General features: G+C 39.9%; 1 protein-coding gene across 4 annotated transcripts in view; it reads left to right on the forward strand.

The window, feature by feature from the left end:
- Nucleotides 1-11,302, forward strand: part of vti1a (vesicle transport through interaction with t-SNAREs 1A) — a 101,891-nt gene extending 90,589 nt beyond the window's left edge. For all 4 annotated transcript variants that reach the window (XM_011488208.4, XM_004080388.5, XM_011488209.4 and 1 more), the window contains one exon: nucleotides 9,845-11,302. Coding sequence is in view for 2 of the 4 variants with exons in the window: in XM_004080388.5 (XP_004080436.1) it covers nucleotides 9,845-9,938 (94 nt within the window). In the remaining 2 variants the exon portion in view is untranslated. The remainder of the gene's footprint in view (nucleotides 1-9,844) is intronic.
- The last annotated feature ends 3,320 nt before the right edge of the window (nucleotides 11,303-14,622 follow it).

A 14,622-nucleotide genomic window follows, 5' to 3' on the forward strand; every position in this document is an offset into this window, starting at 1 on the left:
TGTTAGATTGGGGATGTGAGGGGCTATAAGCTAATGGGAGTTCATGTAAACAGAGAGCTCTCAGGAACAGGAAGGGGAAAGGGGGTGGGGTTGCCCCTGGCCTAAAATTCGCCAGAAATTGAGTTTCTAATGAACTACTCCGGCTCCACCGAAATTAGGTCCTAGCAAAGTTTTCTGGTTTTGACCAAAACAGACAAAATCATAATAAAACAAAAAACTGGGAAACCTTGAAATACATCAAAAGATGACTGGAGTGGGTCTTTAAACTGAACCTGTTTTTCCCAAACAGTTAAAAAAAAAAAAAGGTGATGAATGTACACTTTCTATCCACATTCTTATTTTTCAATTCTAAAATATGCTTGTTGTCCTTTCAGGACACTTAAAAATAACATCTAGTTGAACAAACTGGGATTTTTTAAAAACAAGTTCTGCTTAGGTTTTGGTCTAATTTATTACTCATCCTTCCTCTCTTATCTCACATCCCATTGAATCTGTCTCTCTGAGCTGAGACTCGGAGAGTAGGGAAGCTAGTCTGCAAATTTAATGGTACAGCATGGATTATTTAGACTGACTAAAGTCTCCCTTGTAGTGTCAAATGAGGGCTTGTGGGATGACATTATACCCCAAGTTCTCCCCTTCTTCTACTCCCCTGCTTCTCTGCTCCAACTTGCTGGAGCAGAAGTGATCTGGGTTCGCAGGTTTCCACACGATAAGCTTGGTGGTTTCAATAATCTCTGACTGATCTGATTTCATGCAAGATTATGGGAAACACTCCCCAGAGCAGCTTTGCAATCTTTTAGATAAATGCATTTTCGTTTGGCACTGGTCCTCCACTAGCCTAGCAGGACAAAGCAATGAGGCCACATAAACATGGGACAAAGGCTGAACTTTTTTAGCAACTGCCCATAACAACGTGGTGTAAAATAGGACATTTTAAGAGCCACTATACAATAGTTGAATGTTTACATAGTTGTGACTTAACCATTGCAGGGTTTTGTACATTTGTGGGAGAAAGGTCCGGCCTGTGGGTTTGTGTGTGCGTGCTGGTGAACAATCTGTGGACACACAGGATGCAAAACCACACGGGACTTGATGCAAATATTTAGAGAGTTGATTTGAAATGGCAAACAAACAGTTTGGGTGGATTTTCCTTAACATTAGAAAAAGACTCAGACATAAACACCAATATCCTTGAGTTTGGCGTGAAATCCTAGATGGATCATATTTTTTTTTTCCTACTCTCTCTTCCTCAAAGAATTTGAAACGAAATTTAAAGCGGAAAATAGCTGTCAAACAAGTGGCATGAGTAAAAAATAACACGTTAAAAATGAGTTCTGATCTAATGAAACACACTTAGTCCTCAGATAACATCCATAAACATTCCTGACTAACACATTTTTTCATGTTTCAAATCTAAGCCTAAAAATATTAAGAAAAATGTTAACTTTATAATATTAACGTTATAATGTTACATTTATGGTGTATTTTCTTATTTTAGTGACAATAAAAGAAGTATATCTTGTCAGACAGTCATGTTAGGTGTTGAGCAGTAATGATTTGTGTACTTAAATGGGATTTTAGTCCTGAGGGAAACAAAATATTTTATAGGATTCATATATTTTCTTTACAGCTCCTACTTTTTTCCCCTTTTATTCTGAAGAGTGTAATCAGATCTGCAGCTGAAACTCCGCCCTCACAGAATGTAACCTAGAACAGCTTTCATTTTCTGAAATCTTTGCAAGAAGAGAAAAGGATTGCTAATTTTTTAATGTTAAGTTTAGCAAGTAATGTTATTGTTAAAGTGGTTGATTTAATTGTGTTTTAGTGCATAAACTCAAATAGTCTAACATTGTAACTACATGTTAATAAAAACAACTGCAGAAGAGCTTTTTAGAAAAGAAAACACATTTTGTGCAAAAAATATTTTTACTTAGCGTTTCTGTTATTATTATTTTTTAATAACAAGGATATTCAATTGAGATTTTGTTCACTTGTCTGCGTGCACGCCAGCATGATCAAACCCATTTAAAGCACAAAAGTGTTGACGTTTTCCTGTAGTGCAGCAGATAAACAGGAAGTGAGTCTGATTCAGTTTTAGAGTTTTCTCCAGGTTCCTCACTCAGATCCGGTCACCTGCAGTTTTGATAATCTATAGCCCTTCTTGAAATAATAATCATCATCATCTTGGGCAGACAAGGAAGTGCAACGCTACATCAGATTGACTTTACTATGTAATGTTACATCTATACAACGGTAACTTTCCTTTTTTTTTTTGCTAACAGACTGTTTTTTTATTGAGATTTAGGAAATTTGTAACAAAAATACATAATTTTATATAGTAAATACTTAAGTTGCAGTCGAAATGTAGTATTATGAAACACTACAAAACAATGTGCATCAGCTATTGACATTATACGATTAATCGCAATCAAAATTTTCAATTGATTGACACTTCTTGTTTTTAGGTATCACTGTTTATTTAATATTGCCTTTTGCCCACTTTGTACTACCAGAGTGGAGATGTTGCTGGAGCCTGTCCAAAATGAAACCACAGACAGTCTTCAGTCCGACAGTCATGCAGATGCCAGTAAGATGAGCACAACTAGACTTTAGTCTTTTAAAAATATGGAAAAGGAAAATTCAACTAATTACTTTTGTGCTTGTTTAATCAGAAGGCTAAAATACCAAATAATGCTCAAAAATATACTTGATAAAAAAGGGGGAATAATAAATGCCTTTACTTAGAAATGCCCCATTTAGTATTCAAAGCAGACACCTTTTTCTTGTCCGCCAACAGGCGATAACCATCATCTGAATGTGCAGTCGCAGTGATGGGTGTCCCTGCATTATAGAATGCACTGAGGGTTCAATCCATTTAAGATCGCTGATTTCAAACAAAGTGGAACAAAATAATCTAAATCAGAAATAACTTGTCCAGTCCTGTTTATTTTAAAAGCCACCAGTTATATGTGAAATGATTTTTCAAGATATTTAGTAAACAAATTGTTCTTTAACTGATTCATGACCAGAGTTTGAAAGAGAACCTGACAAAAATCCCAATTTTGCATTTTATCATTGAGGTGGATTGCTTTAACTTTGGCTTGAGCTTACCTAAAGTGCATTTTCATTCAAAATAGTGCAAATGATTTTCAAAGGGGGCAATAAATAACGTAAAAAAAATCATTGATTGTCTATATTCCTTTGGACTTTAGAGCACCACCTATGTGCACCGTAATAATCAAGCGATTTAGCAGCTACTGCCTGAAACTGCAGTCAGCAGGAAAAAGTTCTTTAAAGTTGTTCAAACTTTTTCTTTCATACACTTTGCATTTCCCTCTCCATCATCTCCTCTCTCCACACTTCTTATCCCATCCCTTAAAGATGTGCACACATATTCTTATCTTCCTAGTCTATATTTACTCATCTTTACCTCCCTCTATCCTCCACTTTCCCTCAATCTAACTCTGCCCTCATTCTTTGCACGCTTTTTCCGGCAGAATACTGGGCCACGGTCTAGTCTGCTACCGGCCACGGTTGTTAGCTGCCAAATAAAAAATGGATGAACCAGTCGGGCCCTGGTGCTGTTCTCCTGCATCTATTTGGTGGGAAAGGAGAGGAAAGTGAGACAATCAGGCCATGTTTTCCTGGCAACAAGACTTCCCAACGCTTTTAGGTTTTTATCAAATTTGAAGGAATTTAAAATTGCGTCAGAACAAGTCAAGAAAAAATGTCCTTAATTTTAGAGAAAAGAATATCTATCTGGTTTAAAAAAAAGTGTACTTTTCCATAAATCCACTCTACATACATCCCAATAAAAGATGGCCAGTCGAGGGCGGGAGTTTTCCCAGTTGCCACTGGGCACGATTCAGAGTAAACATCAGAATGCTTCTCTGACAGAATTTCAAACTAAATGTCTTTCAGCTAAGATTTGGATGGAACCAAAACTGGCAACACATTTGGGACAGCAGGGAATCAAAAATTGATTAGTGAAAAAAGTGGTTAGAAGACATTTTTGGAACGAAAACAAGGCTTACCTTCAAGAAATGGAAATAAACGCAGCAAAACTTACTGTGATCTGTCTTTCTGTCATAAATTTGCAAGTGTGGTGTAGTTTAGTGCCGTAGGATGAGTTCATGTCAGGATTTTTTTAATTTAAAATTACTTAATTTTAGGGGAAAGGATTAAACTAATGATTTGACCTGTAATGAACTACGATTTAACATTATATGTTTCTTGCTAGTTCTAAGTTTTTATTTACCTGTTTGTAGTTTATTTGATTACAGCAAAAAAAATTGTGTAATAAGTGGAAATGACTGATTTTAGAACAAAATGTGAACAAAAAGAGAATCTTAGTAAAAAAAAATGTAAAAGCATGTTATTTGAAAGCTTTCAAGTCTTCGTCCTAATATTTAAATGTTGCATTTTATGCTTTATTTACTTGGATAAAAGTCTAAACTCCTGCTGCATGTAATAACAATCTAATGCAATCCTGCATGGCTGAACCCCCAAACATGTGGGTTTGCTCTTAAACGCTGTTTTATTTCTAGGAATGACACGATGTTTGGGTCGTCTTTAAATAATTACAGTAAACATCTTCCAATTAAAGAGCCACTCTGAGTGTGTGTGGGCTGTGCACGTCAGGTTGGTGTGTGCACGTGCATCTCAAAAACCGTTGTTTAGCTTTAACGTCCCCTCGGGGGGGCAGTAGACTGAGGCATGCTCGGTGGTATCAGTATCCTCCAGAAAACAGGTGAAATGATGATCTTTGGATCCACTTGCCTCAGCCTCACTCTGTGAAAGTTTTTCACCGTCTGCTCAGTCGAACGGGTCCGACTTAAAGCGCTTCTCGCTTCTGCGTGTCTGCCCCCGACAACAACAGATTTGATTGTGTGCATACAAGGGAGAGCGTGCGCTGCTTAGATGAAAAATGTGTTTGAATTAGTCTGGGGTAAGAAGTTGGGGCATTACTTAGTCTTTCTCCCACCGGCGCCCCCACCTCCATGTCCATCAGTCAAACCATTTGTGAACACATTGATCCTTCCCTCCCTCCCTGTTTCTCCCCTCCTTCTCTTCCATGCTGGATATTCCCAGGGTTTGGAAGGAGGAGAGCCAGAATGGCTCAGACAGCCATTGATTTTTATTTTATTGGTCTACTTGTGGAAAAAAGAAGGATAAGGGAGGGCCTGAGAGATGTATCTCCAAAGCTAAGTTTGCTGGTAGTATTGTGTGTTGTGTGTGTGTGTGTGTGTGTGTGTGTGTGTGTGTGTGTGTGTGTGTGTGTGTGTGTGTGGGTGTGTGTGTGTGTGTGTGTGTGTGTGTGTGTGTGTGTTTGTGTGCACGTTTGAAGGTGGCTTGGGCCTGTCTGAGGTTGTTTTTGTTTTGGGGAAGGGGTGTTATCTGTCTGTCTAAAGGTGTGCATATGTGTCTGCATGTCCAGCCACCTCTGAGAGCCATCAAAGCAGCGCGAACAAGCGTCTCTGTGTGCCCAGCCGTGTGTCTTTGTGTGTAAGTGTGCTTACATGTGTGTCACTGAAGGAGCTGGGGAATCTGGGTTACTGATGGAGCTGGCACCAGGGACTTGGACCCCAACATACACACACACACACACATCTCCACACAGCTGAGGTGCATCCCGGTGCTCATTAGAGCTGGTAATAAGGCTGAAAGAGGAGGGAGAACCAGGCAAAGGAAGTGAGGGAGGGAGTAAGAGGTTGGGAAGGGAGAAAAGGGAGGGGGTGAAAAAAAAGAGAGATTTTAAATTTTAATAACACTGGTACGATTTTGTAAATCTTTCCTGACAGAAAAGTCCTCATTATTTTCATCTGTCTCTGAGGAGCCTCTCCTCCAGCTTTGCCTCCTTGGGTAAACGGACTTTTCTCTCTCCTCCTCCACCTCTCATTCCCTCTTTCTGTCCACTCAATCCATCTCTCAATTCTATTTTTTACAGTTTCTTGCTTTCCTTGTTTATGTTCAATTGGTTGTTTTATTATTTGCTCATTTCACTGCTTTTTTTTCCCCGTGTGAGTTATTCTGCCTGAACGGCTGTCCGGTGGGGTGTTAACCCACTGCCAAACTTCTCTGACGGATCCTCAGGAGCCAATAGAAAAGCCGGCGCACTTTCCTCCCGTTGGTTGACATTTTAGGTACAATGAGGAGATCCAGTGAACGCCTATGGAGCATTCAGCAGCACTACTGAAACCGAGAGTTCAAAGCAAAACAAAATTCTTAATAAGAGTTATAAAATAAAAACCCTTTACAGTTTGAAAGGTATAATTTTGTTCTTTGATTACTATTAAATATGTTTATTGGGAAAGTACTGACTTAAGGCTCATTTAAACCAAGTGTGTTTACATGAGCACTTTATTGTGAAATCTACTATTTATGTTCTACTTGTCTGTGAAAGAATAATTTAGGTGAAACCTCTCAAGACTATATTTTTCCCGTACAAATCTGCAGCTGAATTAGCATTACACCCCAACCTCATTGAAGGGACTGGAGTGAAGGTAGCAGTTGGTGTGGACGTGTCAGCACACACACATCACTTCCTGCTTTTATGTGAAGTGTCAAATCTGGAGGGTGGATCCAGTTTGACGAGTTCTGTTCAGTTTGAGTGTCGTCAGGACAGAATCAGCCGCTCTGCAAAAAATTTAAAAAAGATGATGTCCTCTAAATTTTGAGGTTTTCCTTTTCTTTTCTGACTTTAAAGACCAACTCCAACGAAAACTATTATTTTGGTGTTTTTAACATGGTCTAATGGCAGTTTTCTAATAATGGAGAACATATATAAAGAAATTTAAGTTCAAAATTTCATTTCTGAGTATTTCTTTATTCAATTCGTAAATCGGGAGCAGACGAAAAAATGCAAATTGAGAAGAATGATCCGTTCTGGTGCATTCACTTGTAGATGACCAGATCCGTGTACGTCTTTGTTTTCCCCGTCCGAGCTGGTATCTGGATCAAAACTGAACGGCCGGAGAGCTCCAATCTTGCTCAACTTTACCTTAAATGATTAAAACAAGTTATATAAGCCGTTTTACATGCTCTCTCAGATTGTTTAACGGTGAATCAGTTTACGACAAAAGAACGTTTGATGTTTTTTTTTAAAATTTGTCCTTAGAGATAAATATCTTAAAATACAGCACCATCATATTCTGTAAAGCTTTGAAGCTTTGAGTGTTTGAAGTTATTCTGTGTTTGCTGGCGAATCACACTCTTTTAATAAATGCTGTTTTATTTGCGCCCATGCTTGCAGCCAAAAAACTAAACTTTCTTTACATTTTTCCTCAGCAGTCCTCTAGTCATCTCCTCCCTTTTTTTTTCCCTCCTAGCAGAAAAATTAACAAACAACACAAAGTGAGCTGGTTAACACACACACACACACAGGAAAACACTCCTCTGGGTATTTGGATGGAATAAATAATCATCGTGAATAATGAATGTCAGTTAATTTGGAGAGATGTGGTCTTGCTAAGTACGCTCTGATTAGAGTTTCACTGGGATCTCCTCCCCAGTTTGCAGCAGCCAGACTGACTCATCTAAGCAGGATGGTGAGGATGGTCTATCCCTGCACAACTTCTACGGAGGGCTTTTCTTTCTGTGTAATCTGAAAGATAAATATCTACTGGATTATGATGCATGGATTTATTCAAGGAGAAACATCTTCTTTTAAAGCAAATCTAGTTGCAATGAGCACTTGTATTATAGAGTTTTACCGCTCAAAGTTATCCTAAAACGGCTGAAAGTTATCTGTCCTGGTTTTGGGTGGGCACAGTGGCGATGTTCCTATGACCAAACTGGCTCCTGGTATGAATGGATTTCCAAATACTTTTTCCTCACAGCAGAGCCAAGCCTTAAAATTCTTTTAGAGGTTACTTTTATATGTATTGTGTGTGTGGGGTCATGTGTCATGTGTGTTAACGGAGAAGAGTGGAAAAGGTGGGTTGGGTTTTTATTGTAATGTTAAAGCACTTCAAGTTGTGCAAGGTCTGAGAACGCTTTTTATAAATAAAGTTTGATTTCATTTAAAAATAGAAAAAGAACAGTATTTCAATGCCTTAGTCACAACTGCCTTTACAGATGGATGTGCGCTGTCTACATATGAAAAATGGGGAAACCCCGCAGGTGGTCCGCATCAAAATCTTTTTCAGTTTTCTAGCACCCTAAGTCCCTTTATGAGGTGACCTCTCCTGTCTATGACTCTCCACGTGGCTGGAAAACCCACAAAACTGCATCATATGTGTGCATGAGACTAAGGCATTGGCAAGGAAATCTCTAGAAAGTAGTCCAGTTATCTATCCATGCAGCAAGTCATTTTAAATTAACAAGAAATCCTATAAGATACAAATTTAGAAAGGAGTTCCAAGCAAGCATTCCCGTTAGAGAGAATTGCTTAAAATGGAATGCTATGCAGTCCAGTAACAGGTATGCTTCTCCATGTTAGGAATTCTGTTTAATAAAATTCATTTAGATTTTGAACATCTCTTCAATCTTTCTAAAATTGAGGTTTTTAGAGTTGTAAATCAAGTTTTTTCTTTTTTCTAGAGTAAGGAGGAAAAAGGATTTTGACTCATTTCAATCATTCCCAATTTGTTTTTAGATCCGAGCTCCTATTGAGACAAAAAAAACTCTCAACTGTGCTGATTTTGTGAAAAGCTCGAGTACAACAAAGATATGTTATGACTTGGTCAAATCTCTTGAATGTCTAAGAACAAGGTTTTAAATCCACGGTTTGCAGTGCTTTAGTTCTTCAGGATCTCTTCTGCATCTTTAGCTCTGAGGTGTTTGCCATGACAGTGAAAGAATCCTTGAAGAGGAGGAGTTTTGAAAAGTACACTCTTCCCTGACAGAAAGTCTATACGAAGAAAGCAAGATGTAATCATTAATGCTTATCACCGGGACACAACAGTGCAGAGTCGTGTTTTTCTCATCTCCTCCTCCTGCTGTGGCTTTAAACTAAGTGGCTGGTTGAGGCGGCGGCGAATCCGAGCTGTTGGACAGCACGAGGCTGTGAGCTCCACTGCTGTGTCGGCGCAGACTCCGACTTTAGAGGGTAGCGGGGTGACTGAACAACGAGCCAACCACACACACACACACACACACACTTCCACCACCTTCCACCAGTGATAAATGGCCATGGCACGGGCTATTCATCTCCTGCTTAGAGAAGTGGACAGTGCCCCCCTACCGGCCTCTCCTCCACCCCTCCACATGTCAGCAAATGTGATAATTCTCTCATTTGTCAGAAGCAGCGGAGGGTTAGGAATGTGTGTGTGTGTGTTTATCTATGAGTAGTGTTACACACACTGGGGAACTTGGGGCACAGAGGATAAGTGTCCACATAAGCACTTACTGGAACTGTCCAGCATTGTTTCCTTTCACTTTAAAAGCCCCCTTTTGTCAAGTTTACTTCGGTCAACGTTGGAAAAAGTAAATGTGCAAAAGGAAGCTTTTTTTATTTTATTTTTTACATTTTATTAAAAGATTCCACCATTAATGGAAGGATTTTATTGCCTACAGGAAACTACTGAGCCACTTTTTCCACTTTAAAGAGCAAATAAAGTTCTGTGTTTGTGCTTGTTTGGTTTGGGGGGAAAAAACTCATGCAAACAGTAAAAAAAAAAAAAAACCCTTAAAGCAAATTGTGCAATGTTGATGGTTTTTCAGATTGAATGCATGTGATAGATGCATAATTTAGGCCTAATGACAACTAATAAATGTCTCCAGCTTATAGGTGCCTTTCTAGTTTACTCATAAACAAACGATTCTTTTCCGTCCACTCATAAAAAACTATGATTTGGCTGAATCTGACCTGCTGTCTGTCTTTTCTTTTGCTTCTTCTCCTCAGGATCATCCAAAACCGCGTCCTGGTCTTCATACTGGGAGCCATCATTCTTCTCACCATCATCCTGGCCATCTATTTCAATCTGCGAGGCCACTGATCTCAGCTGTACACACATACGTACAAGCTCCCCCCTCCATCCCAAAACAAATACAAATACACACTCACCCTTGATTAATAGCGACAAACGCGTTGTTCTGCTGTAATTAGGACAAATGGTCCCAATGAATCACTGTTTCCAAAGCCTGACAGGGAGCTTTTTTTTCCTCCCCATCTCTCTGTTTCTTCCTTTTCTTTTCTGCCTTTTTTTCCTCCCTTTGTGCTTCCTTTCTCCTTCTTTCTCTCAGTTGTTTATTTCCTCTCTGTGTCAGGCTTTTTCTTACATCTCTAGGGGGATAAAAAAAAAAAAAAAAACTTGGTGAGAATTTTTTCCACCAGTTAAATCTTTCTGTGGCATCATATATAGTTTGGTGAACACAGTCCGAATCAAAGCCGATTCCCAAGTTCCCTTTCCTTTTTTTCCACAACAGAGGTGTGGCAAGCCACTTTCCAGATCTGTATGAAAAGAAAAGTCTTAAAACGATGAAAATGTAATGTTAGCTTCTGCAGCTTCATGATTCAGTAAATCTTTATAGACCCTTGCATACAAAGATACCTAAAAATACATTCACAGCACATCAAGTTGGTCGTTTACTCTGAGTTGTTATTATAGTTTGCATTTAGTAAACAAACATGGGAATATTTTAGGAGCCCAGCAACTGAGACTAATAAATATATATATATCGCTTTGCTACACTTTTAAGGGAACACTGACCGGGCCTTGTCAGGTTCAACCCATAAAACAATCCAGAGAAAAGCTTTTCCTGACTGTAAAGTATGAGCGTCAGCTTCCAGGCTCTCCCAAAGCACACATTACAACTCATTTTTATGGACTTGCGGAAATTACAAGTTTCACACTGTTGTGTACTAACATTTAAATGTCTATCTTGTGTAGTTTTTTTTTCTTCGATATGAGCAATTTTGTTTGTATTTATTTATGATTTCAAGATTCCAATTAAAATGTATGTAGTGGAACTGTACAAGAGAGAATTTTTGTTGTTGTTTCTAACATTGTTTGTGTTATTAGTAGATGAAGAACAGAAGGCAGGACAAGGTGAAGTTTGTCATCATATTCTTTCATGAATGTAGTTTGTTATATGTCTGAATTCCGTCCCTACCTTCTAACTTTAAAATAACTATATAATGCGATACTATCTAGTGCCCTGGATTTTAAAAACAATTCGGCGACCATGCTCAGTACTGTTACTTTTTTTTAATTATTAAACTGCAAATATGATGTCACAGCTTTCCCGAAATAAAAACCAACTAGATACATTTTACAAATACTATTTATGGGTTCTTAAAAAGGAAAACTTGGATAGTTTAGTTTTTTCCCCGCATTAAAAAAAAATCATTCAAAAGCAATGCATTGTGGTCTATATTCTAGTGAGCATCAACACTCACTGGTTTTTCGCAGAGACTTCTGGGAAATTTCTAAGGCTCTTGATATATATATTTTTTATATATATTCCAGAAAAATCTTGAACTTTGTGGCACGAAAACCTAATTAGGGATGGACATAGCTTAGGATCCCAGCAAAAAAATCCAAAGATGGCAGCCATACACTTGATGCAGTCTTTCAATTTTAGGGGTATTTGTAGAATACTATATGTGTTTTATGTATACTTAAAGATTACATTTTGGGATTTCTCATGGCTAACAAGTTATATACATTATATATATGTTTTTATTTATTTATTTTTTTCTAACACGCCATGTAGTGCTCTAAGTAGTGAGTAGTGAAGGAATTCAGACTACAGTGTTTGTTCTGAGTATGGAGTGACGTATTTTCACATTTTTGCTATTTAATTCTTCATAAAATCTGGGAAAATCCTCATTTAAAACCCGTTTTTATGATTTTTCTACATGTGACTTGGAGGATGGATAAGAGTGCTGTTCTAACCAGAAGTACATATGAGGGTAAAAGTGTCTCTCGTGGTCGCTGTTCCCACTGAGGACATTTGCTATTCTGTTTCAGAGCCATAGTCTTCTATTTGGTCCATGAGGGGGAGGAGGGGTTCGTCCCCCTCCACCCCATAAACACACACCAGAGTACCTCCCCAGTCACCCATCGTTTCACAGGCCCTCACCAGCCGCTGCTCCGTCGTCGGCTTCAAAGCCTCAAATTAATGGCCAACAAAATAGCATGCCTCCAAATGTCCAAATGTCCCATGCGGGGCCACCCCACCAAGAGTTATCATTAAAGTCGGGGACTAACGAAAACCGAATCAAGGAAAAAAGAAGTGAAAAAGGAAGGAAGGACATTGGCGGGGGGCGCCAAGGAGGGGGTGCGTTCCCCGGTAGTTGGGCAAACCCCGTCTGTTAATGACCCTCATAGATGGTGCCTTCACCCAGAGAAAGTGCACGGTGTGTGTCTGCCTGCATGTGCAGCCTGCCTACAGTCTGTGCTCTCTTCTCTGTCTTACCCCCCCCCCCCCTCCTTCCCCCTTTCCCTGTACCTCTCCTGCCACCTCCTCTCCTCCTCCCTGTCCTCCCCTCTCTCCCTGCCTCCCTCCATCCCAGCCTGTCAGATGAGCAGAGCGGTAGCTAGTGAGTGAGCGGTGGAAGGCAGCGTGGCGGCGGCTTCTATTTGAAGTTGTAATGGTGTCAAAAAGTCAGGGCTGACTGACAGACGTCAGTCCCACAGGGCCTCATTAAAAACAGACCCACTTGACAAGGAAATAATTGAACGCCGGCGACAACTCCAGGGCCCCTTCGTGTTTTTAGATGTTTTTATTTTCTTTTCATTATTAGCGCCGAGCTATTATGTTCATTAAGAAATGGCATTAAGACAAGTTTTAAAAGCGGGCAATGGCGGGGAGGGGCGGAGGGAAGGCGAGGATGCACTGAGGTGGGGAGACAGCGATTTGTGTAGAAACCCCTGTTTTGTTTTATTATTGAAAACGCCGTCATGTGATCGCTCGGCTCTCCCCTGTTTCCATTCTTCTTTTCATCCCCCCTTTTTTCCTCATTTATCCCCGGGCTTTCATCTTTTCCCCGCGTCTCTCTCTCTTTTTCTCCCTACCTTGCCCGTCTTTTTCGTCTTTCCGTCGCACTCTTTTTCTCGGCGAAGTGGGCGTCTCGGAATAAGACCTGGATTATTCATTAACCTCCCCTCCCCACCACCGCATCACCCCCACTCCCTCCATTTGCTGATTTAGTTTTCGACAAGCGTCTCGCAGCAGAAGAGAATGAGAACTTGTCAAAAATGGGTTATATCTTATTCCAAAGGGCAACAAAAGCAGCAGCAACAGACATCTTTTAATATTTAATCTAGATGGGTGTTAACCCTTCTTAAGTCTAAAAAGAAGAAGGGTGGGAGGTAAATAAACATGAAGAATTAATTATTGTATGTCTGTAAGGTGAGTTTGTCTCCAATAATGTGACAGCTCCATTTAAAAGCCCATTATTTTCTCATCAGTTTGCTCCTTTTGGCTGTTTTTTTCTTTTTTTTTTAGTTACACAGACAGTAGGATTAGACTTTTATTTAGTCATTTTCTAATCTATTGCTGAACTTCCACGCCTCCCATCTTCCAGCCAATCCCCTCCTCCTGCTCCCCAGCAGTTTCGCAGCATCTGTGATAAACACACAGATGTTCGTCAGAATGACTACTACCCTCGTTTTTGGCAATCTGTTCCTCTGTGTTTGTGTGGCACCTGTGGAGGGTGGGCGCCTCTTCATCTTAAAGGGTGTCCACAGCGCTGTCACACATGCACAAACATGCATGTATTTTTAAAGAGGGCCCACAACACACCCTGGAAGAGAAAAAGCAAACCACACACACACACACAATGGCTCTGTTTGAGAACTAGAATGAGCCTCCTTCTATTTGATTCATAGGACACAGCGCTGCACGTATGGTAGATGCACCCCATTAAGAGCACACACACGATCTAGTGTACGGGTCTCCGAAACGGAGCCATGTTCTCCATTTGTACACGCCACCAGCTCTAGCAGAATGGCTCCCTTTCTCTCATCTGCCCTTTATCTGCCTTTTCCTTCACCCCACGAGCGCCGTCGACCGTTTTATTGGTGTTTGTGCTCACAGTGAAATGACAATGACCCCCATTATTTCAGGAAGCCACAGGGTCTGCAGCCATACATACATTGATGTCTGTATGCTTGCACGCACATGATGCCTCCCCCTGTCGCTCAGAGAAAGAGGAGATGCCGGATTGTCTGTTATTTCCGCGTGACTCATTCTTTCCTCCGTCCAGATGGACCAATCAGAACTGGATTTGTGTGATCTTCTGTCTGTGCCTGTACTGTTTAAAGCATTTCTGATAATAAAAAAAAAAAATCAACATATTGTGCTGCGACTCTTGACTGAGTCAGACCAAATCACTCAACAGAGAAGAAAGTAACAGATTACTTTTTTAACGTTGCTGTTTTACATTTCCTGTTTTCAAAACCTAAAAGTTCAAAGGTTAACTTATATACTTAATGTATTGATTGTTTATATGCATGAATTCTCGTTCAGCAGTTATTTTTTCATCTGAGGAAGCCACAGAGTTCACCTGCATGAGGACAAAGTCTGGACCTTGATGTTTCTCCACATTTGATTGGCCGGTTCAGTCACGGTGGATCCAGTTCTAGAAGATCTCTGCCAATCAGAGCAGATCCTGTAGAGGTTTGACACGGGAGCCCTTTGTGAGCTTTCTTTACATTTACAAATATCTCCACT

This window comes from Oryzias latipes, chromosome 19 (genome assembly GCF_053564925.1).
Source record: "Oryzias latipes strain Hd-rR chromosome 19, Olatipes_Hd-rR_3.1".
In the NCBI taxonomy this organism is placed as follows: Eukaryota; Metazoa; Chordata; class Actinopteri; order Beloniformes; family Adrianichthyidae; genus Oryzias; species Oryzias latipes.